The sequence below is a fragment of the Neomonachus schauinslandi genome, chromosome 14 (assembly GCF_002201575.2).
Source record: "Neomonachus schauinslandi chromosome 14, ASM220157v2, whole genome shotgun sequence".
Classification (NCBI taxonomy): Eukaryota; Metazoa; Chordata; class Mammalia; order Carnivora; family Phocidae; genus Neomonachus; species Neomonachus schauinslandi.
Window position 1 is genome coordinate 73,794,668 of NC_058416.1, and position 25,656 is coordinate 73,820,323.

General features: G+C 51.7%; 1 protein-coding gene across 1 annotated transcript in view; it reads right to left on the minus strand.

Moving 5' to 3' along the window:
* KIAA1671 (KIAA1671 ortholog) overlaps window positions 1–25,656 on the minus strand; it is a 132,081-nt gene that overhangs the window by 93,146 nt on the left and 13,279 nt on the right. Inside the window, exon 4 of the mRNA XM_021703396.2 lies at window positions 22,278–22,408. Coding sequence (XP_021559071.2) covers window positions 22,278–22,408 — 131 coding nt within the window. The remainder of the gene's footprint in view (window positions 1–22,277; window positions 22,409–25,656) is intronic.

A 25,656-nucleotide genomic window follows, 5' to 3' on the forward strand; every position in this document is an offset into this window, starting at 1 on the left:
ATAGATAGATAGATAGATAGATAGATAGATAGATAGATAGATAGATAAATAAATAAAATGTGACCACAGGATATGGATCAGGAGGGTCTCCTGTTTTTCAACTGCTCCAGGAGACTGGGGAGGGACCACAGACGGGGGAGAGACGGGTATAGAACAATCGTTTCCTAAAGTTGTATTTTTAGGAGCTCCGGAAAATTCCCTGGGTGAGAAGGCATCTGAAATATTTGCAAACATTCAGCAGGGGTATAAATAATATTTCCCAAGTCTTTCCCTTCTGGGCGTTCTCAACCTGGTGGTAAATGTTCTGGAAAACTCTAAGACCCACTCAGGACAATTCCCTGCTAAGCCCCTCTATTCACAGAGCCCTGATGAATGTCCACTAACTCCCCATCGCCTACTGCCCCCACACCACAGTTTCACAGATGAGGAAACAGAGGCCCAGAGAGGGGAAGCCACTTCCCTGGTCACACACAGCACGTCAGAGTCAGAACTGAATCTGAAAAAGCATGCTGTACCCCACAAAGCGCTTCCGCATGGGTTCCCCGACTTTGGCATGTCACCAGAAAAGGCTGTGGGTTTTCTTCCTCCCTCTGTTATATAGAGGAGAGAACGCAATGCAAGGATTCTAACTTTTTACTTTTGCTTACTAAGTTCATTGAAAGAAAAGCGAAACCTATTCTTTTCATCTCATAAAAGACAGGATGTTTTCACACACAAAGGCGAGAGGGATATAATGTCAGAATAAAGACTAGTCCTTTAAATCAAAGAAATATCACTTTCGGAAAAACCTCCCTAGGGCTGTCCCTGTTTTTCTTGTTTTCCCGAGGACCGGAGGGGAGGCCACTTGTGACCGGCTCCCGGGGGCCAGCGACCGCCACGGCCTGGACTCTGTGCTCTTCTCAGCCTGCTCCGCCTCCCAAACCAAACCCCCAACCCTTTCCCTGACACTCCGCCTTGAAACATCCACCCTCTGGCAAGAAAACAGAGACTCTGCTAGCCAGACAGAGCCCCAACGCCGCATGAGGCAGGAGAAGAAAAAGAAAGTACACACCCAGCCGGCCAGAGGACACTCACCCAGAGGTACCGTAAGAGCTTCAGCAAGCTGGGGCAGTAATAATACTCCATTTCAGGCGCCCTGGAGATGTGCTGCCAGCACCGTGGGCACTTCCAGTTTTTCTCTGGAGGGGGCGGCTCTTCCCGCTCGGCTGGTCACGCCGGAGTCAAGTTCAAGGCGGCATGAATCATTCAGAGGCCGGCCGGCAGCCAGGGGACCGGCCAGACGCCCCGCTGATGGCCACGGCCACCTCTGGGGTGGGGATGTCACTGCTCAGGTCCCGTGAGCCTGGCCTGGAACATCTCGGATGGCTCGTGGGGCGGGTCCAGGGGCAGCTCCTCCCAAACCCAGCTGAGCTGTCCGGACCCCTGGGCTCTCCCTGCCTCCGGGTGCTCTGGGCAGGGAGGGTTTCTTAATGGTGTGGAAGGAAGAGCCTGTGTGTGTGTGTTGTGTGTGTGTGTAACTGTGTGAGAATGTGTTGTATGAAAGGGTCTGTGTGTGTGCTTGTGTGTGTGAGTGCGTCTCAGTGTGTGAATGTGAGAGCACGAGGGTGTGTGTGGTTCCTCCCCCAGACCACACACCAAGAGGGCGCGCCCCCATCTAACTCCTCACTTGGAAAGGAACTAAGTCAACTCAGATGGATCCCATCGGTATACACAGGCCCTCCTGGGTCCCATCAAGTTCCTTCAGGCTCAGCTAAGCATCTGGCCCTGGAAGGAGGGCCTGGTTGTCCCCATTTTACAGAGGGGGGAACCTGAGGCCCAGAGAAGGCTAGGGACTTGGTCAAGGTTACACAGCAAGTTGGAAACTGAGCCAAACCTGGAGCCTGGGCCTCCCAAACACAAGTTCTGGGTTCGGTCGACATCTGTGGGTGGTGGGGGCTGCCAAGGAAGGGAGAGACGGGCTCCCAGAGTCACCATCTACCAGCCTCAGGATGTGGGGGTGTGCGAGGAGCATCCATTTGCAGAGGTTAAAAATGCAAATTACAGCACATCTGAGGCCCACCCAAGGTGACCTTTCTTGGATGTTTCCTTCGAAAAAGACTGACCTTGGCAAGTCCCTCCACCTCCCCGAGCCTCACTTACCCCTTCTGTAAAATGGGATGGATTATGCCCGCATTTCAGGGTTTGCAAATTCAGTGAGGTCTAATGACACCAAAATATCCAGTTTCAGTCATACAGCATTTCCATGGGTGGGGGAGGGCATTATCATCCACCAGCCAGATGAGTCAACCAAGACTCCCAAGAGGCGAGGGGAGTTGCCCCAGGTGAGTGGCTACTAAGCCACAAGGCAGAGCCGGGGCCTCCTTCTCCCACCCCCCAGCCTAGGTCAGCCCCAGAGATGGGCACACAGTGACCGCACGACCCGGGAGCCACACCTGAGGCAGGCCTGCTCCCTCGCTCCAAGGAGAGGGAGGAGTACAGCCCTTGGCAGAGGCCTTGGCTCAGAGCCGGGCTCCCACCCTCCAGACCCCTGGGCCCATCTGCACCGCACAGCAGCCCACAACCTAGTGCTGGGCTGAGCGGCCGACAGGAAACCCGCTTGAACACCACGGGGGAGAGCTGAGCTCAGCAGCTGAGGACACCATGGGGTGAACTTCAAAGCTCTTCAAAAGCAGGCCTGTGGCTTCATCAGTTCTTGGTACCCCACATCCGGCAGGCGATGGGCCCCGGTTGCTCACTGCCCGCCTAACCGTCAGTCGGGGGCCTGGCCCCAACTGAGGGTACAGCTAAAGGTTCAGCCAGTGCCCCTGCTCGCTGACTGACCGACTGATGGTACAGATGGACGGCCAGGCCCCGCTCGCTGACTGACTGATCGATGGTACGTACAGCTGGAAGGCCAGGCCCTGCTCACTGACTGACTGATTGACGGTACAATGGAAGGCCAGGCCCTGCTTGCTGACTGACCGACTGACGGCACAGATGGAAGGCCAGGCCCTGCTTGCTGACTGACTGATTGACAGTATAGCTGGAAGGCCAGGCCCTGCTCGCTGACTGACTGACTGATGGTACAGCTGGAGGGCCAGGCCCTGCTTGCTGACTGACCGGCTGATGGTACAGATGGAAGGCCAGGCCCCACTCACTGACTGACTGATCGATGGTACAGCTGGAAGGCCAGGCCCTGCTCGCTGACTGACGGACTGATGGTACAGATGGAAGGCCAGGCCCTGCTCGCTGACTGACTGACTGATGGTATAGCTGGAAGGCCAGGCCCCGCTCGCTGACTGACTGACTGACAGTACAGCTGGAAGGCCAGGCCCCGCTCGCTGACTGACCAGCTGATGGTACAGCTGGAAGGCCAGGCCTTGCTTGCTGACTGACTGATTGACGGTACAGATGGAAGGCCAGGCCCTGCTCGCTGACTGACGGTTGAAGGTACAGCTGGCAGACCAGGCCCTGCTCGCTGACTGACCGACTGACGGTACAGATGGAAGGCCAGGCCCTGCTTGCTGACTGACCGGCTGACGGTACAGCTGGAAGGCCAGGCCCAGCTCGCTGACTGACTGGCTGACGGTACAGCTGGAAGGCCAGGCCCCGCTCGCTGACACCGGTTGACGGTACAGCTGGCAGGCCAGGCCCAGCTCGCTGACTGACTGGCTGATGGTAGAGTCAGAGGGTCATTCTGGCCGAGTTCTGAAAAGCACAATGGGAGGATGCGGCAGTCAGGGACACAGAGAACAGAGTACAGTTGGGAAGAGCAGGGCAGGGGTGGGGAGGGAGGAAGAGAGACAACGGAGCCCGGGGCAGGGGTGGGAAGAAAAAAAAAAAAGTGAAAAAGCCGGACCTGGCAAGTCTGACATGCAGACAGAGCTGACCCAAGACCAGCCAGGTGGGAATGGGAAGGCACGAAAGCTGGAGTCCCCCAAACCCCCGCTCGCCCAGCCTGGAGATGGTCACAGTCACCAGGACATGCCCCCGGGAGCAGCACCCCCCACTCTAGGCCAGAAGTGACCTATACTGAGTCTGGGTCAGGCCCTAGTAGGGGACCCATCTCCACCTGGCAGGGGGTGCTACCTGCACGCACGTGACAAAGGCACCCCCCCCACACACCTGGAACGTCTTCCTATCCCTGGCTCCCATCTCTCCCACCCCAGGCCCCTGCCTGCCTTTCACCCACCTGACCCCACACCAGCCCCTCCCCCACTCCATGAGCCACGCACCCACAGGGCCTTTGCCCATGCTGTTCCTCAGTCAGAAGCTGTCTTCCTCCCTGCGGTGGGTGAATGGTGGCCCCCAAAAGATACGTCCACCCAGAATCTGTAAATGCGACCTTATTTGGAAAAAGGTCTTTGCAGATGTGATCAAGTTAAAGATCTTGAGATGAGCTCATCCAGGATTACCCGGGTAAGACCCTAAATCTAATAAGTATCCCTGTAAGAAACAGAAGAGAAGATGCAACCACACGGAAGAGACACAGACCAGGGCCAGGCGGCCACAAGCCACAGAGGGCCCGGAGCCACCAAACGCTGGAAGAGGCAAGAAGGGAGACTCCCTTAGCATCTTCAGAGGGAGCCTGGGCCTGCCGATGCCCTGATTTCAAACTTCTGGCCCCCAGAGCTTTGAGAGAGCAAGTATTTATTGTTTTTGAGCCACTAAGGATATGGTGGGTCCTTACGGCAGGCCTAGAAAACAAGGACACTCCCGCTCCTCTTCGCCCGGTTCCCTCCTGCTGGAGTTGAGCTCTCTGGCTTCAGATCTAACCATCCCGCCCCTCCGGCAGCCCCCAGCCTGGGCTAAGGGTGGCCCCCAGATGCGGGATCCCAGAGCACCTCCTTTGGCCGAACACGCTGCTTCTCCGTAATTCCTCCTTCAATCCCTGGTGCCCAAGGGCCCACCCCTGGGCAACCCATCTCCCCATGTCCCAGGGCAACGCCTGGCCACAGTAGGTCCTGGGGCAACTCTTATTAATGTCACTCAACCACTCAAACACCGACTGAATGTACAACAATCATGCAGCCCTCCGGAGAGATCAGAGCTTAGCAGAAACCTCCCAAAAGGGACGGGAGCTTGTTAAAATTGCCATCAGCATTCGCGCAGGGAGATGGAAAACCGGCAGCCCCCCAGGCAGGCATGATTTTGTTGGGGCGCTGGGTGGGAAGGTAGGCACACTATGTTGTTTTATTTGAATACAGTTGGTAATGAGTAAGCCTCAGAAGAACTACGTGTAGCAAATGCAGATTCCCAGCTCCTCTAGAAATATAGGCCCGCCTCGCCCATGGGCCTGCGTTCCTGTGGGGACACAGCAGAACAGGAGGGTGCTGCCTGGGGACCAGATCCGGCACATTCCTCCTGCTCCCCACAACCCAGGTGTGGACCATGCCCCGGCCCTCCCAGGCATCGGAATCGATGACCCTGTAGAAACAGAGCCCACTCATCTGTCACATGCGCCCTATGCACCTGCTGTGTCCAGGCTCTGTGCCAGGAGGTGGACAGAGATGGCGCTGACACAGCCCCCACCTGAGACACTAGAGGGGCCTGCTTGCCCCCCAAGCCTGTGGTCCATCAGAGTGTGCCGCGCTCCTTGGCTCGGCCTTCAGTGCCCTTAGCCATACGGCCTCCAGGTACTGCCCCAGCCAAACCCATTCCCTCACGCATGTGTGGACCGCCAGCCTCCCAGCCATTGCTCAGACAGGGTCTTTGGCCAGGAATGCCCTTTCCATCTGCGGAAATTCGATCATCTTCCAAGCCCAACGCATGATTCCCAGGAAGCCCTCCAAGCATGAGTCACTAGCCCCCTCTCCGAGTATGTTAGGATGCTCGGTGTGGTGAGAGCCGATCTCCTCCACGGGACTGTGTGCTCTCCACAGGCAGGGCCTGGCACACAGCCCAGCACTTAGAAAGTGCTCTGCAACCATTCCCCGAAGGGCTGAGAACTCCCACTTCTCCCAGCACTAGTGCCGCTGATAAGGAAATGACACTTGCATCTGCGTGCCCGGAACACGCCGAGAACAGACCTACTGTGTGCACAGCACCCTGTCAGCCACTGAAGGGATCCAGGGAAGCCATACACATGCCCCCGTCTTCCAGAAGCTGACAACCTCTGAAAGAATCAGGGCACAGACGGAGCAGAAGGCTGTCCAAGGGGGAAACTGAGACCCAGGGAGGGGAGAGCAGGTTGCAGAGAGGCAGCCTGGGGTGCCAGTGAAGGGTGTAGAGGCTGCAGGTGGACAAGCCCGGGTTCCAGTCCTTATCCCAGCACTAGCGAGCTGTGTGATACTGGGCTGGTTATTTAACCTCTCTGTGCCCCGGTTCCCCAGTGTAAAATGGGGGTGAGGACGGTGCCTGCCCCACAGGGGCACCGGGAAGAGGAAATGAAGTAATATGTGTAAAGTGCTCAGGGCTGGGGGCTCAAAACACCTCAGCCGTGATCGGCTAGTGGCAGATTGAGTTCAGCACCCTGGCTAGTAGGAGCCCAAGCTGGGGTCAGCCCATCAAGTTGGGGGTTTATCTCCCCCCAGAAAAGCACCTCTGAGCCCATCTGGCCAGGGCAGAACCAACCCACAGGGCATTATCAACTGTAGGATATTTGAAATCACTTAAAACACACAACGGGGGCCAGGGGGGGGGGGGGAGGGTGGAAAGCAAAACATTCTTCATCCCCTCGTGCCCAGCCTGACCTGGCAACAGCCCCTCAGGCCCCAGCGGGTTCTGTCCACCATGAGGAGGGGCAGTCCAGGTTGGGGGGAGGCAAGGAAGATGGCCATGGACAAGAAGGGGCCCGCCCAGCACAAGGGGACAGAAGCACAAGGATGCACGCGACAACATGGCTGCAGAAAGAACCCCCTGCTCCGGGAAAGAGCCAGACATAGCACGTGCTCTTTGATTCCACTGATGGGACAGAGAGTAGGTCCGTGGTTGCCAGGGGCTGGGGGGTGGGGGGGCAGGGAGCGTGGAGAGTGACTGCTAATGGATAGGGGCTTTCTTTCAGGAGTGATGAAAATGTCCTGGAGCTGGTTGTACACCTTTATAAGTTCACTAAAAATGACTAAATTGTAGAGTTAAAATGAGTGCATTTCATGGCACGCAGATTATATTCCAATAAGCTTTTGGAGAAGGAGAAGAAAGGGGGGGTGGGCAGCAGGAAAGGGCAAGCGCATGCCCAGCAGCCCTCAGACCCCAGCTGGAGAGCTCCCTCCACACTAATTCCTGGAGCCCTGCTTGAGCACCTACAGGAAGGCGGGGTGCAGAGCTATCTCGAGCAGGAATCTGCGCTCAGACAAGCCTGGGTTCAGACCCTGACTCCAACCCTGCCCACAGCATCATCCCAGACAACATGCTTCTCCTCTCTGCGCCTTGGTTTCTTCAGACGTAAAAAGAGGCTGATAGGGCGCCTGGGTGGCTCAGTTGGTTAAGCAACTGCCTTCGGCTCAGGTCATGATCCTGGAGTCCCGGGATCAAGTCCCGCATCGGGCTCCCTGCTCGGCAGGGAGTCTGCTTCTCCCTCTGACCCTCCTCCCTCTCATGCTCTCTGTATCTCATTCTCTCTGTCTCAAATAAATAAATAAAATCTTTAAAAAAAAAAAAAGAGGCTGATAATAATTCCTTCCCTTGCAGGGCTGTTGTGAGGGTGAGGTGAGGTGGTGTCACAAAAGCCCCTAGCAGATTACAAGTGCTCAGGCACTGAAAGCCTTGAGGATTAATTGTGGAGCAGTGGGGACATTGAATGAGGCGTGGTCCTTGCCCTCAGGGAGCTCAGGGTCTACCGGAGAGAAGCACTACAGCACTGGGGGCTAAAGGGCCTGGAGTTCACAGGAAAGGGTGCAACCTGGGAGGGCTTCTTAGAGGAGGTGGCATGGAACCAAGTCTTGAAATATGACTAAATGTTCCTCTTCTCAAGAGAATTCGTGTTCAAGGAGGAGATTCAGCATCTCTGGAAATACTTCTGCTTAAGTCAGAAATGCCATTTCTATATTCATAGGGCTCTCATTATGGGTTGCCCATCCCCCAGACACACACATATGCCGCACTCCTTTTGGGAAGAAAATAAAAACAGAATTCTTTTTCTCCCAAAAAGTAATTTCTTCAGAAGAGAAACATCACCCATGAAGATAAGTGGGGCGGCGGGGGCTGTGCTGGCTGCAGGAGAATGTCCCCACCTCAGCCCTGATGCAAGGCTAGTGAAATAGAAACCGGCAAGGGACCTAATGGAGGACGGAGCTGAGCGACACGTGTACCAAAATCAGTGGAATGTGTTAAAAGAAAATCCAAGTGGTGCCAGAAGACTTGGCTTTTTCAGAGTGAAGGCCCCGAGGCAGAAGGGGTTAAAAACTAAAAATAACACGGAATGTTGGAACTAGATCACCTCCATCTCGCCCTCTAGTGGTCACTGTTGAGCACTGCACAAGGAACATGGGGCCTTTCTTTCCTTTTTCCTTTTTTTTTTTTTTTCCCCCTAAATGGTGCCTATTTTAATGTCAGGAGGATGGCCAGGAACAAGGGACAGGGACGCAAGGAGGAGGGATGAAACAGGGCAACTGCAGCTAGAAAACCCTCTGGAGGATACTCGGGACATTTCTGATGACCCCAGAGTCCGACAGCCCTGGATTGAGTCCCACCTGTGGCTCCTATCCCCTGTATGAGCCCGGGCCAAGCAGCTTCACTTGCCCCAGCCTCAGCTTCCCCATGAGTTGTGGCAAGGATCCATCGAGGTGATGTGTGTGCAACAGGCCTGCCCATCCCCCGTGCATTAATGGAGGGCGGCTGGGTGTGGCCTGACCCACCCACCTGCCTTCACCAGCACCTAAATTAAAAAAAAAAAAAAAAAAAAAAATTTTTTCTCCAACATATAAAACTGGTGAGATTTCACATCAAAATCAAGACCAGTGGTTTTGCTTCCAACACTGGACAGGCAGGGGCAGGCTGGAATATGCAACAGCCGCCTCCTCCTTCCTCCGAGTCTGTGGCTAATTCACCGTCCCTGTCCGGCCTGCCCTCCGGCTGCAGCTCCTGAGGCAGAATCTAGAGGGAAAGCGCCTGTAAATCTGGATCCAGAAGGCCTGCGGTGACCCGGGTGCACGTGTCTGGGCCGGGCATTCAGGAATCACCAGATCTCTGGGGCGAGTGCAGTGCGACTTGGCCCTGGGAATTCTGCCCCTGTGACTGAATTCTGCGTTTTCCCTCTGAGCCCTGCTCTCTGCTCAGTGACGAGGAGCCATCCTGAGAGCACAGGGGTGGCCCCCACCCCCACCCCAGGAATGATGTAGCAGGGACGAGAAATCACAGCTGCACCATGCCCCACCTGGGCCGTCTGCCTGGGGGCCCCTCCTGTCTCTCCCTACTTGACCGTCTCCTACTCCCCCCGTCAAGACCCAGCTTCGGTTGTACCTTTCTGGCTCCCCCACAACCAAGCCAGGGGAGACTCATCACCCACTCCTTCCTGGGGTCAGGTGGTTGGGCGTATGTCTGTCTCCCATACGGGGCTCTTGACTCTCCCACTCACTCGCTCACTCCGTTAGCAAACAGGGACTGAGCATCAGTTTTGCCCCGAGATCCTGCAATTTGTCAGAAAACAAATACATAGTAAGTGCAGGTAGAGGATGAACTCAGACCAGTACAACGGGACGATAAGGGGGCAGGAGTGTTCGCAGGTGCCAAAAAGTAGAAATGAACCAACCGATGGATGGATAACTGAAATGTGGTCCATCCGGACAGCAGCGCGTGATCCAGCCATAAACAGGAATGGAGTTCGGACCCACAGGACAGCACAGATGGACCTTGAACTCTGAGTCAAAGACGCCAGACACAAATGGACAAATAGCATATGATCCCCTTTATCTGAGGTTCCTCGAACAGGTGAATTCATAGAAAACAGAATGGTATTTGCCTAGGGCTGGGGGGGCGGCAGGGGATGAGGGGGTAGCAACTAATAGGTACGGCTTCCTTTTGGGATGAGGACGATGTCCTAAAGGTGACTGCGGTGATGGTTGCACAAATTTGTGAATGTACTAAAACCCACTGAATTGTATATTTTCAAAGAGCAAACTACAGGATATATGAATTATATTTCAACAAAGGTGTTATATTAAAAAAAAAGTGAAGCCAGTTCAAATTCAGTATTAACTAAATATTAGTCTAGGTGATTCACGACTATGAAAAGTACTCGAGGTGACAGAAGAGTGACTGGAGTTTGGGAAACATCCCAATTCAGGCGTGAGATCCGCCAAGCACAGGCTCCATGTGGGTTCAAATCCCAGCTCCATCACCTCCTAGCTGAGTAATGCAGGCAAGTGACTTCACCTCTATAGGCCTCAGTTTTGTCATCTGGAAGATGGGAACAAGAACAGTCCCTACCTTGCGGAGTCACCATGAGAATGATCAGAGCGCGGGGCCCGGCACATCCAAGGGGATGGATAAATGGCAGCATTATTGAGGAGGGGGCTGAGGACTAATGATTGCCAAGAGGAGCTTGGTTTCTTTTGGGGGGTAATGAAAATCTTTTCAAATTGATTGATGGATGCATGACTTGAGGAGTATACTAAAAGCCACTGAATTGTACACTTAAAAAAATGATAGGGTACAAAACGGAACACACTCTGACCATATGATCCAGCCATTGCATTCCTTGGTATTTACCCAGAGGAGCTGAAAGTTAGGTCCACACAAAAACCTGCCCACGGATGTTTACCCCGGCTTTATTCACAATCATCAAAACGTGGAAGCAACCAAGATGTCCCTCAGCAGGTGAGTGGATAAACTGTGGCCATCCAGACAATGGATTATTATTCGGGGCTAAAAAGAAATGAGCCATTGAGCCATGCAAAGACGTCGATAAACCTCTCGTGCATACTGCTACGGGCAAGAAGCCAGTCTGAAGACGCCACACACTGGATGATTCCCACTGTAGGGCATTCTGGAAAAGGCAAAACTATGGAGACTATAAGCAGATCAGTGGTCATCAGGGGTCGGTGTGGGGAGAGGGATGAACGGGCAGAGCACAGAGCATTTTCAAGGCAGTGAAACTCCTTTGCACAATACCGTAATGATGGATACGGATCATTACGCATTTGTCCAAACCCACAGACTGTACACCAGGAGTGAGCCCTAACGTAAATCATGGACGGTGGGTGCTAACGATGTCAGTGTAGGGTTCATCCACTGTATCAAATGTCCCACTCCGGTGGGGGGTGCTGAATGCAGAGGGTTCTGCATGTGGCAGGGAAGGGGGTATACGGGGAATATCTGCAATGACCCTGAAACTGCTTTAGAAGAATAAAATCTTAAAAAAAAAAAAAAGGGGGGGGGTTGCTGGGATGCGTGGGTGGCTCAGTTGGCTAAAGTGTCCGACTCTTAATTTTGGCTCAGGTCAGCATGTCAGGGTCGTGAGATCGAGCCCCACATCAGGCTCTGCTCTGGGCGTGAAGTCTGCTTAAGATTCTCTCTCTCCCTCTCCCTCTGCCCCTCCCCCACTAACAATCTCGCCTTCGCATGCACACGTTCTCTAAATAAATAAATAAATAAATAAATAAATGATTTTTTTTAGATGTAGGTGCTACTTCATTCACTCACTCCATACGTATATGTTGTGTGCCTACTATGCGCTGGGCACTGGGCTCAGAGTTCCCTGCCTCCCAGAGCCTCCACTCTGATGGGGGAGGCAGACACTGGGCGATGAGAAGATACTGCATGTGACAAGGGGTGCGTTGGGAGAGAACAGTGGGGGCCTGGGGTCCTTCTATAGATGTGGCACCAGGGAAGGCCCAGCTGAAGGGTGTCATTTGAGCTAGCGATGACCTAAGAAGAGGGAAGTGAAGAGGGAATCTGGAGGAGAGCAAATAGCATGTGCCAAGGCCCTGGGGCAGAAACACACCTGACATGCATGTTAAGGGAATGTTCTGAAGGCCAGTGCGGCTTGAGTGGAGTGAGCATAGGACATGTACTAGGGGAGAGGGTCAGGCAGACACACAGTCTTGTAAGCTGTCATATGGACACTGGATTGGATCCTGAGTGCAGATGGGACTTCATCCTCCAAGAAAAGGTGTGAATCTGACTTCTCTTTAGAGCACAGTAGGTGCTCAGCAAACGTTTCCAGAATGAATTATAAAGTCTGCCTAGCACCTTGACTACTAACTCCTGCTTGGCGAGAGACAGCTTTCCAATGTCTGTCTTACCTGCTCACAACAGCCGGTGTGGGACACAGAGCTGGCTTCTCTCACCCCATTTCACAGATGAGGAAGGTGAGCCTCAGGGAGCTGTCCAAAGCCACAGAGTGCCGGCAGAAAGAGATCAGATTAGAATCTGGGTCTAGTGGGGTCTGTTCCTGTTTGGTGCGAGTGTGTCCGAGTCCGTGTATGCAAATGCAGCTGCGTGCACTCGGGAAGGTGGAAACAGGTGTATACCCCAGCAACTTGGCCAGGGTAGGGTGGCCCTCTGGTGAGTCTCAAAGGGTTGTGACAGGTGAAACAAGCAATCGTGACTATTAGCAGGGGAAAACGCATACATTTGTTATTTATATTCTAAAACACAATGAGAGTCAAGTCCAGATTAGCCTGCTACGGATTAGCATCATTCTCACACAACGGATTAGCATCATTCTCACACAGCGGTGTTTCGACATACTTTCTCAAGGAGGAGAAACAGAAGCACTAGAAAGATCCTCGTCAACCCGCTGGGCCTCCATTTCCTCACCTGTGAGGTAACCTCAATGGGTTAACACACAGAAAAGGTTAATTCGCTCCAGGACCAGGATCCCACAGCGAGGCGGCCCCAGCGCTTGCAATCCCGGGCAGTTCCACCAGGGGGCGGGCACACCTGGTTGCCCGTCTGGCTCCCATAGGGAGGTTTTGCAAGGGCAACAGGTGTCCCATTGTTCATCAGCCTCCTGTGGACACCTGGCTGGGAGCCCTCCAACGTCTTGGTCCCCAGGAGCCCCAGCAACACAAGTGAAACAAAAATCCAGCCCCTCTTTCCATATAGGGAGCCTGCCCCCAGAAGCCCTAACCTTCTCCTCAGCTCCAAGGGATAAGTCCACTGGCCAGGGATCAATCTACGTGTTGCGGTTTCCTTGCTGTGTGTGCTTGAGTCAGTCACGTCCCCTTTCTGAGCCTCAGGCTCAGCATCTCTAAAATGGGCATGTTCCTAGTACCTCAGGATATAGTGAGGTCACTTTGGCAAAAAACACCAGGAAATCACACTCGGCAAGCCTCAGAAGGGCTCAAGCCTGTGTCCTTATCTATAATATGGGGACGATGAATACCCATCTCTTGGAGTTTGTGAGGATTAAATGGGACAGTGGAATAATGTTCATACAGTGAATAATCTTAGCACAGTGTCTGTCAGGCAGATACTCAATATATACTATATAGTCATAGTAACAGCAGCAAAGTAATAACTTAAAAAGAGACACAACTGTTCATAGTGCCTTACATACATTAATTCATCTAACCTCACTGCATTTTTTTCTTTTTTTTCCTCTCTTTTTTTTTTTCAGAGAGAGAGTGTATAAGCAGAGGGAGGAGCAGAAAGAGAAAGCGAGAGAGAGAGAATCCCAAGCAGGCTCCACGCTGAGCATGGAGCCCAAGGCAGGGCTCAATCTCACGACCCTGAGATCATGACCCGAGCCAAAATCAAGAGTCAGACACCCAATCAACTGAACCACCCAGGCACCCCTAACCTCACTGCATTTCTAATAAGTAGGTTCCCTTATTACCCCTATTTTACAGATGGGGAAACTGAGGCAGAGATGTTAACCCATTCAAGGTCACATAGCTAAGTAGCAGAGTTGGGATTCAAAGCCAGGCCATCTGGCATAAAATATGTGCTCTTTTCTGTATGCATATTACCTGTCAATTTTATAAGTTATCTTCCAGGCAATGAAAGAAAAAGTAGATAAATTGGTCTTCACCAAAATTAAAAATGCTTGTGCATCAAAGAACACTACCAAGAAAGTGAAAAAACAACCCACAGATGGAAGAAAATAATTGTAAACCATACAGCTGGTAAGGGATTAGTATCCAGAATATATAAAGAACTCCTACAGCAACTCCTACAGCAACCAAAGAGAATAACCCAATTCCAAAATGGGCAAAGGACTCGAATAGACATTTCTCTAGAGAAGATACAAACACATGAAAAGATGCTCACCATCATTAGCCATTATGGAAATGCAAATTGAAACCACAATGAGATACCACTCCATATCCATTTGGATGGCTTTTATCAAAAACCAAAGCCAAAACCACAAAATGGAAAACAGCAAGTGTTGGTGAGGATGGGGAGAAATTAGAACGCTCGTGCATTGCTGGTGAAAATGCAAAATGGTGCAGTCGCTGTGGAAAAGTTTAACACTTCCTCAGAGAGTTAAAGATAGAACTGCCTTACGATCCAGCAATTCCATTCCTGGGCATACGCACCCAAAAGGACTCAAAGCTGGGACTCAAAGAGATACTTGCACACCCATGTTCACAGCAGCATTACTCACAACAGCCAAGAGGTGGAAGCCACCAAAGGGTCCACCGACAGACGGATGGATAAACAAAATGTGAACTATAGATACAATGGAACATTATGCTACCTTGAACAGGAAGGAAATTCGGACACCTGCTACAACAGGGATGAACCTCAAAAGACATTAGTGAAATAAGCCAGACACAAAAGGGCAAATATCGTATGGCTCCCTTTATCTGAGGTATCTAGAGTAGGCAAATTCACAGGGCAGGAAGGAGAACAGAGGGTGCCAGGGGCTGGGGGAGGCAGGATGGGGGGGGGGTTAGTGTTCACTGGGGACAGAGTTTCTGTTTGAAAGGATGAAAAAGTTCTGGAAATGGATAGTGGTTATGGCTGCACAACACCGTGAATGTATTTAATAAAACTGAATAATATACGTAAAAACGGCTAAAATGGTGAACTTTGTTATATATATTTAACCACAATAATTTTTTTTTTTAAATGGTCTTGCTCAGATTGCAGCAACAGGTTCCTACCTGGTCTCCCAGCTTCCAGCTCACACTCTCCAACCTCTAAAAAATGTCCACTAGGGGGCGCTCCAAGCCTCGCCTTCGGCAGTGTTTTAAAAAGTCCTATCTTTCGGCTCCTCTGGGCCCCTGGCAGGCCTATCACCAAGCCCCTCATTCTGACTTTGACGAGCATTCTCATCCCCCGCTTGGCCAGCCTTCTGCCTCATCACCACTCTCCAGGTAACCCCTCCTTGCAGCTCCCAGAACACCCCATGTTCTCCTATGCCTCTTTATGTATGCACATGCTATTCCCTTGACCTGATTGCCTTCTTCTTGGCTAATTCCTTCTTCCATCGAGTCTGTCTCTGACATTCTTCTGAATTCCTCCAGATGGTATGATGCTTCCCTCCTCTGTGCTTACCAAAGCAGCATGCACTTACCCAAAACCAACCTCTTTACAGTGGCCATCAAGGCAGTGTGATCTGGCCCCTGCCAACTCCCTCACTCCTCACTGTCTACTCCAGCACCAATGCCATCATCATCATCATTATCAATAGTAGTATTACAAAACACAACAAGCCCCAGGACCTTTGCACTTGCTCTTCCCTCAGCCTGATGCTTTCCCTCTGATTCTTCCACATGGCCAGGGGCTCCCCTTTCAAGTCTCAGCTCAGATGTCACCTCCTCAGAAAAGCCCTTCCTAATCCCTATTAGTAATGAAATAGCTTTCAACCACCCTCTTCCCCAGCCACTCTTGATTCCCAGTACCCTATTTTATTTTCTTCATAGCACTTGGTACCATCTGATAGTCTTTCTCTTTTGAGTCTGGCTCCTTGTTTAATGTCTATCTTTTCACACTAAAGTATGAGCTCCAGGAGGGCAGGAACCACTTATGTCTTGTTCACTGCTCTACCTGAAGAACTAAGAACAGTACAGGGCACATAGTAGGTGCTCAATAAATATCTGTTGAATGAATGAATGAATGGGTGGATAAATGAATAACTAGTATTTATCATCCTGGATTCTATAATTACTTGTTTATAGTCTATGAATGTGAGAAATTTGAGGACAGAAATTAACTTATTTATCTTTATATCCTTAGAGCTTTGTATATATAAAGAGGATGGATGGATGGATGGATGGATGGATGGATGGATGGATGGACGAGCAGATGAATGAGTGGGTGGTAGCTGGGTAAACATATGAATACAAAAAACCCCCAACACAAAATCTCAGGCACAATTGAGCATTTGCATTTAATACCTAGGAATCAAAAATCTTCTGGTCTGGTTGGTTTTAATCCAGAAAAGGAACTTTAATCAGTTGAGACCTAAATTACTCAGCCTTCTCAAGCCCTTTCAACTCAGTGGTGACAGACAAGAAACAATTAACAAATGGAATTAGCCACAAGGTGGGATTCCTGAGCCTCCTAAGAGCACAGGGCATCAACGAGTTTCTCACCACTCAGGCTCCACAATCACACTCCAAAAGCTGGCATGTCATCTTGCCTCGCCCAGGAAGGAAGGTCACTCTGGCCTCCGAGCCAGTTACCACCCAGCCTGTCTCTTCCACCTCAGCCTTTCTTCCCTTTTCCGAGCCCTACTCCCCAGCAGAATGGAGGCCTTGGAGGGCAGAATTGTGCCTTGCTATCCCAGAGGCCCAGGGCCCCGCACACATCTCACGTCACAGCATAGAGACACGGGGCAGATATTCTCTCTTGTCCCGAATCCTGGTTAGGAGGCCAAGGCTTCCTTGGCGAGGATTTGACAATCCCCATTTTATTTTTCAGACTGTGTACTAAACAATGCTATTTGTTGAAAGACCAATGGCCATATCCAACGTGACCACCTTCCATGCTGGAGGCCAGAAGTCTTGAGCATTGACTGTCCCAGACTCTCTTGCTGCTAACAGTGGCCATGTGACCCAGTTCTTGCCCATGACAGGTAAGTGAAAGTCTTCTGGAGGGTGACTGGGGGAAAGCTTTTGCTTTCTTGCAGACTCAGCTAGCACGGCCCTTCTGGCTTTCCCCACTTATTCCTGCCACAGAGTGAACTTAATTCTTGGAAAAGTGGCAGCCATCTTGGGACCATGAGGCACAAAGCATGAGGGAAAGCCCAAGAGACTCTAGGAGATGCTGAGCCAAGCCAACAGCTGCCCACCCCAGTACATCTTGCCATGTGTGATAAAGTAGCCCTCTTAATTAAGCCAGTGAGCCGCATTCCTGAGACATTCAATTCAAATGACATCAACACAGGCCCAACATCAAACTGGGAAATGCCAAGCAACACATTGTAGGGAGAAGAGTCCATATCCTGGACAAATAAAAAGCCATCAACTCTTTATTCACAGCTAGTTTTTTTTTTTTTTAAAGATTTTATTTATTTTTTTGACAGAGACACAGCAAGAGAGGGAACACAAGCAGGGGGAGTGGGAGAGCGAGAGAGAGAAGCAGGCTTCCTGCCAAGCAGGGAGCCCGATGGCAGGGCTCGATCCCAGGACACCGGGATCATGACCTGAGCCGAAGGCAGACGCTTAACGACTGAGCCACCCAGGCGCCCCCACAGCTAGTTTTTAAAGCACAGTCTCTGAGGAGTTATTTCTAGCAGTTCATATAGACTCTTCCATTTTGTTTTGTTTTTTTCCCTTCCCACTTGAATGCTTAGTCAACCAAATGAAATGCAAAGAGAGTATCTAACCAAGACCAACAATGTATCCACTGGGGGCCATTACACAAATTCCGTCTTATCTCAAGTTGACTGCATTCACAAGTCTTGGCACTGGAATCCCAGCTGGTTTTTCCCTCCATCCTCCAGTCATTATAATGAACTTATCGGGGGCGCCTGGGTGGCTCAGTTGGTTAAGCGACTGCCTTCGGCTCAGGTCATGATCCTGGAGTCCCTGGATCGAGTCCCGCATCGGGCTCCCTGCTCGGCAGGGAGTCTGCTTCTCCCTCTGACCCTCCCCCCTCTCATGTGCTTGCTCTCTCTCATTCTCTCTCTCTCAAATAAATAAATAAAATCTTTATAATGAACTTATCGGGTTCAAGTGCTTTCAAACCTTCAAGACTGCTCCGGCAGATCCTTGAACGAAGATGGCGGCATGATGGCAGAGCTGCCAGGAGGTGGTGCCATCTTTCAAAAACAAGCATCCTGGTTTCCTCAGCAAGAGATGTAGGAAAAGTCTGAGCTCAGCATTAAAACACACACCGGGGGTGTCCAGGAATGATGCATCAACGATTATAAGACTCCACCCCGTCTCCTGGACTCTAGATTACATTCATTGCATAGAACAGTTTCACGCCCCTGAACCTTTGCCCAAGCTCTTCCCTCCATGGGGGACAAATCATCTCTTCCCAGACCACACCCATCTGGCAAACAACTGTTCATCCTTCAAGACTTCAAACAAGTGTGCCTCCTCTCTGAGAGGCTTTGAACCTTGAACAAATTAAATGAAAGAATGCCGGTAAAGCACTAGACTCAGTGTCTGGCACATAGTAAGCACTCAATGAACAGAACTGCAATTGTTTATCTACCTTCTTAAGTACCTGTGTCTTGTTTTATAACTGTAGCCCAACGCCCAGCACAGCACCAAGGACATACAGATAAATATTTGCCAAAAAAAAGACTGAGACCCTCCCCAACACTCCATCTCAGCCAAACTGGTCTATTCAGTGTTCCCCAGACATGCCTCTTACATCACCCACCCCCATACCTTTGCATATGCTATTTCTCCTTCCCAAGTGACCTTCCTCTCCTCCTCTTCCACCTAACTAGACCCTCCTAGGCCATCTTCAGGTACCCCTGAACTGTAACCCCAGGGGGGCTGGGAGAATCTCCAGTACCCCTCACTCAGGGCTTAGCACACAGTGGGCCCATGAGAGAATGAGCCCATCACTAAATGAGCCAGCAAATGCTGGCCAAGGGTTTGCAGATTTGGGAGAACATTCTCAAGGTTAGCAGAGGCCCTCCACCTGCCCCGTAACAGGGAACCCCCACAGCTGGTGAATCTGTACCTTTAGTCACGGGAGGGGCCTCTGGGACAAACTGTGACCTAAGGCCATGGTCCACAACTGAGTCACTGTGTTTTATGATCCCTGCATGAGTGCAGACCAAAGGCTCATTTTCTGGGGAAAGGAGGGTGCGCCCATCCGTGGGTGGGTGAGGGACGAGGCCCGGCGCAGGGCTCAGATTTGCCACAAGGATCCAAGGCCCTACTAAGTGTAGCCCTGAAAACAATATGGGTGGGGGGAGGGCAGCGAGCACTAGCCAGCGAGTCAGAAAGGTGGTCTGCAGTCCTAGCTCTGTCCTGGCTGCTGTGGGACTCTCCCTGAACAAGACACCTCCCCCTGCTGGGCTCAGCTTCCTCAACAGCAGAAAAACTTCCAAAAAAGATTGGAGGTGCTTCCCTGTTCCATCGAGCAACTCTTCCAGAGAACGCAGAAGAAAAACAAACTGATAGCAAATAATAAACAATACAATAATAGCAGGTAACATTAAACAGGCAGTTACTCTTCACGCGGCACTGTGCTAAGTGCTTTATAAACATCATCTCGGCTCGGCTCCAACCTGGGAGAGGTACTTAATGGCTCCAAGCCTCAGTTTTTCCCATCTGTAAAATGGGGATAATACTTGTTTCCATACCACACAGGAAGCACTGTAAGCTATTAGACATTATTATTACTATGATTTTTACGGAGGAGGAAAAAGAGAGGCCGCGAGTGGTAAACTCACTTGCTCACTGCCTCTATTAAATGCCAGGGCCACACGGGTCTGACCTCGTGCTCAGGGTCTGACCAGCCTGTGGGTCAGCCGGGTGTGGGCAGGGCTATGCAAATCAGCAGGGCATTAGCCCTGGCAAGTCCCAGACATCTTTCAGAGGGCGGCTGTGGCAGAAGAGCTGGCAGCCAACCCTGGGCTGAACAAATACCACATTCTCACCCCCAGGGCCGAGGTTGTCTTGCTCCCTCATGAGCTGATACACCGAGTGCTGCAGGCCCAGAGAGGCGCCAGCAGAGGCTGGTCCAGAGACACAGTCCCATGGCAGAAAGGGCCCAGGTCCAAGGCTGGAAGCAGAAGAGGACTAGTCTCCAACCCAGCTCCCCCACATGCTGTGTGGCCCTGGGCAAGTGGCTTAACCTCTCTGAGCCTCAGCTTCCTCCTCTACAACATGGTACAACTCCTCACATGAGGAGTGGAGTGGGGATGGACAAGTCCTAAGACACAGTCTCAAAAAATGGAGATGAACCTGAACCTAAACTGGAAACCAGCAGCACAAAGTCATTAATTGAGAGCGACGGGAGCAGTAGACTCGGTTCACAGGGGAACACCCCCCCCCAAGCCCGTCAGGAAGTACGACACACAGGCCTGACTGCCTTCCGGAGGAGTAGGGGCTGCCAGCAGGGCCGAGGGCTCAGGACCCCAGTCCTCACCCAGACTAAGTCAGGCCTTCTCTCTGGGCCTCAGTTTCCCCTCTTACAATGAGAGAGCTGAAGAAAAGGGAGAGGAGAGGAGGAGGGGGAGGTAGAATGAAAAGCCATCACTGCAGCCCCAGCATTCACTGAGGATTTCTTCTTCGGAGTGCTGAGCGAGCTCATCTACTCCCCACAGAAATGCTCTTGAGGCCAGATAAGACCGTCCTCCTCTTACAGAAGCAGAAGAAAAAACTGAGGTTCACTGAGGTCCGTCAGATCACTTGCCCAAGGCCACACAGTGGCAGAACCAGAACTGGAAGTCACTTCTCAGCCCCCAGAGCCCAACGCTTAGGTCCCCTGGAGTGAGGCTTTTGGAGCCATGGGAAAGTGAGCTGGACACCACCACCCCCTGGTGGCCACTCCTTGGAATTGCAGGTGTGAGTCCTCAAAGCTGGGAAACGAGGTCTGAGGCCCCCACCCTCCCCACCTGCATGGGAGAAGAGGAAATCAAGCAGGCAGCAACAGGGCAGGGGCCTCGGGGAGCCGCAAGTACAGAGCCAAGGAAGCCCCCTAGGGATTCCAAGGACAAAGGCTCCTCAATGACAGAGAGTGGAGGAGGGGGAGCCGGGCCACCAGGGAGGATGCCAGAAAGCAGAGACTATAAAAAGACAGGCCTTAAATGCTTTTCTCTCCCTAACCTCTGTCTTCACATACACACACAAAAGTTCAAGTACAATCAGATAAGCTGAGTCGGTGCCGCCAGGGAGGCAATGAGAAAAGAGTAAGGAAGAAATCAGTGGAAAAGAATGTTAAAAAAAAAAAAAAAAAGCAGGTTTCAAATGTGCGCACGTCTGTGGCTGGGATCTGAACACCCAAGGAGGCTTTCCAGGGCCGCTCAGCGGACGCTCGCCGAGGTCTGCGTTCCTGCTCTGGCTCTCTGTGGCCCCCAGCCCTGCCGTCAGCCCTGCTGATCCTGGCATAGACGTTTTTCCATCTAGAACCCTGCCGGGGGTGTCTCCTCCCCCCTCCCACCCCGTGTTGCAGAGGAGCAAACAGAGGTTCAGGGAAATGAAGTTTCTTGCCCATGACCTTAAAGCCAGAAGCCATGGAACCTAGGATTTCCAACGCTGGAGGATACCAGGTCTCCAAGACATGAGACCAGGCACAAATACCCTTGAAATGTACCAAGCTTGCGATACAAATGACCTCATGAGTAGAACTGTGGTTGCCTCATTAAAGAAATGCCTATCTTAGGCGCCCCACATGGGGCCTGGGGACAAGAATAATAATAATAATGGTAATGATAACTCTCAGGAAAGCGTTTGCTGTGCACCCAGGACCATGCTGGACACTTGCCGCGTTATCTTCTCTGAGTCCTGCAGCAGCCCTGTGAAGTAGATGCTGTCATTATCCCCATTTCACAGATGAAGAGACTGAGGCCAAACACCTGTCCGCACACAGAGCTAGGGTCTGAGCCCTGGTGATCTGGCTCCAGGACCAGCTTAGTTAAATTAACTCACCGGTGCAAAAGAAACAGAAATCAGGTTTCTAGGTAAAGAAACCAAAGTACCAAGAAGTAAGTCGCTAAAAGAGACTGAGAGGAGCAGTGTTGGGATTCGAACCCAGAACTTTCAGACCCCAGGGCATGTTCTCATCGGCTCCATGCCAGGCAGCCAGGGTTACCTCTCTGCATTGGGCCGGAAACCCGAGAGGGGCGAAGGCAGAGCCACCAACACCCTCCACGTCAAGAACCACCACGCAGCCAGTCCGGCAACACCGGATTCTTGGACAGGCCCCCGCCGCCCTCGGCCTCCTTGGGCCCCTGGGCCAGCCTTGACTGTCCACACGACCGCAGTCCCAGTGGTGTCTGATGCTCACCAACCCCACGCGAGTCCCAGTCCAGCTGTGTCAGCATCACTCACCACGAATGGCCCGCTCCTCTTGTCCTTGCAGAAACTGTGGCTCCTCCAGGGGCCCGAGGCTCCGGGGGACCCCTGCCAGAGTGGCTGCTCCTTGTCCGGCAGGGCATCCTCCTTCCCCAGGTCCTGTGGTACAGAACACAAGCAGAGGACTTTACTGGGGCTTTCCCATTTATGGGAAGAATATGTCACAGCGAGAGAGTCCGTTCTGTGCCTAAAAGGGCAAAAAGAAAATTAAGGCACCAGAAACCCCACCCCACGGCAGTCCACCTTAATGACGGGAGGTAGTATATGGGGTCTGGGTTCAGGCCAGCCTCAGCCACCTAATAACTGTGTGGCCTCAGGTTAATGCCTTAACCTCTCTGAGCCATGACCAGGTGGGGAAAGACCCCTAATAACAGTACTCCGCTTCTAGGCTCAGGGGAGAACCAAGTGAGGAGTAGCGCTTGGAAAGTGCGTGACACCGTGATGCCACCAGGGGGCGCTGTGCACGAGTCCAGGGCCCCTGGCTTGCTTCAGGCTCCTCTCCCCCATGGCTGGTACCTGGGGAGCCCTCCATAAGGGCTAGCCAGCCTCATTATTGTCACTGGTAACTTTTGGTGACCTCATGTCAGACATTTCTCCAAGCCTCCAAACACACATGCACAGAAGCACAGATACAGAGAGAAATGATCTAGGAACAGGGCAGTACTAGATACCCTAGTCTGAATTCTGTGGTTTTGCTCCAGCCGGTCATATATAGGGGATACACTCACAGGCCGTAAATATGGGACTCCAGAATTTGTAGTGCACATGTCTCACACTCTCCCTGCACAGATAAGGGAAGGAAGGCCCAGAGAGGGAAGGCATCTGCTTAAGAACACACAGCACAAGTAAACAGCAAGGCTGGATTCTGGATCCCTTGCCTCACAGACTCTTTGATGCCTTACGAGACCTTCTGTGTGCCCTCCTACCCCCTGGCTGTTCCTTCTCAGCCTCCCCACATCTCAGAGGGATGTCTACTCATCCAGGGCCAGCCCTAGAGCCTTCTCTTTTCCTGCTCCATCTGACTCCCTCGGGGTTCTCTCATAACACCCCCTTGCTTTAAATAAATCCCATCTGTGCACAGCAACTCCCGACTTTGTCTATGTTGGGACCCCTGACTTGCAGATCCCACCATTCACTCCACATCTCCCCACACTGCTCACACTCATCTCAGCCTTCACATGCCCCAAACAGGCCTCTCCATTCCTTCCCTCCAAAATTCCAAAATTCCTCCCCTCCAAAATTCCAAAATTCCTCCTCCCCTGCCCTGCCCCTCACCCAGCTGTGCTGGCCAAGATCTTCAGGTCGCCCTCCATTCTTTTGCTTCTCTCCACCTCATCAACAAAGCTGAGACTCTGCCTTCGAAACATGCTGCAAACCTCACATCATAAACCAAAATCAACTCAAAATACATCAAAGCCCTCAATGCCAGAGCGAAAGCTAGAAAACTCTCAGAAGAAAATATAGGCTTAAATGTTCATGACCTTGGATTAGGCAGTGGTTTCTCAGATATGGCATCAAAAGCACTAGTGACAAAAAAAAAAAAATAAATTGGAGCTCATCAAAATGAAAAACTTTTGTGCTTTAAAGGGCACCATGGACAAAGTGAAAAATAAAACCCAGAGAGTGAAAGGAAATTTCTGCAAATCCTATGTCTGCTAAGGCACTTGTGTCCAGAATATATAAAGAGTAATTACAACTCAATAACAAAAAGAACAATAACCCAATTAAGACTGGACAAAGGATCTGAACAGACAAAGAAGGGATACACATAGTCAAACATGCACATGGAAAGATGGGCCATGGAAAATGCAAGTCAAAACCACAATGAGATACCTTAATACCCAGGAGGATGGCTAGAATCAAAAAGACAGGTAAGTGTTGGCAAAGGATGTAGAGAAATCAGCCCTCACGCACTGCTGGTAGAATGTACAATGGTGCAATTGCCTTGGAAATCAGTGGCCCCGGCCCCCTGTGCCAGCTGGTGCCCTTCCAGCATCCACGGGACCAGCTCATCCCCATGACGGCCATCACTCAGGTGGCACCTTTCAGGTCCCCTCCCCAGGAGACCTTCCCCTGACCACCTCTTAGAGTCATCTCCCCTTCGCCTCTTCTTCTATCTCCCCAGGACTTAACTACTCTCATTCACTTGGGGTCTGTTTGCCCCCTGGACCGGAGCCATCCACTGGAACATTCTGTGGTTACGGAGATCTTCTTTATCTGGGCCATACAATACACCTGCCATGAGTCACCCGTAGCTTTTGAGCACTTGAATGTGGCTAGTGGGACCGAGGAACTGAATTTTTAATCTTGTTTAACTTTAATTTTCATTTAAATTCTGTGGTTTTTCATTGACGCCACATGTGGCTGGTCGCTACCTTACTACATGGCGTGGCCTGATACCGTGGCCTGGTCCCTCCCAGCAGCCCGGGTGCCTAGAACAGGGCCTGGCACAGGGTTAGCCCATTTACTAAATCTAGTAAGTGAGTGGAGGTCTGGAGGTGCTTCTCTCTGATTCCCTCAAACCTCCTTCACATCAGGCCCTGGGCCAGCAGCTTGACCACATATTGCTTCACAATAAATCTCCAATAAACTGTGAAGCAGGCAGGATTCACACTCCACGGATGAAGAAATTTAGGCTCAGAGAGGTCTGGCAAGATGCCCAGAGTCACACAGCTAATAAGTCACAAAGCTACGGCCTGATCCCAGGTCTGCCCAATAGGCAGTCCAGGGCTGTTTCCAGGGAGAAATCAAATCGTAAGAGTACAAATGGTTCACCTTCCTAATAAAGAACTCCAACAACTCAAGGAAAAAGAACCAAGGACGAGGTTCCAAAAGAACAGCGGGCAGAACATAAGCAAGTGGGTGACTGGAAGGAAAAACAGAGCCTCATGCACGTGACAAGAGGAGGGGCGCTCATCAGGGGCATGACATCCCCAAGTCTGGTAATGTACCGGGTGGCTCAGGCGGAGGGGAAACGGGGTCCTGTCACTGAGGGCAAGGATGGGACCAGGTACAGCCCCCCAACGCTGGGCACTCGGGCAGGATCCTGCAAAATTACAACGGTGCTCCCCCTAGACACTCACCACCCTAAGCCCACGGAAAACCTGCTCATGTGCAAAATGACGTCAGAACATGGTTGGTATTTAGCAAAAGATCAGGAATATCACCCATCTCTACCGTACAGCAATCAGGAAGAATGAGGACGCCCTGTAGGCTGAATCCGAAAGCTCTCAAAGACACATATATGGATGTGAGCCTGGGTGGCTCAGTCGGTTAAGCGTCTGCCTACGGCTCAGGTCATGATCCTGAGGTCCTGGGATCGAGCCCTGCATCAGGCTCTCTGCTCAGCGGCGAG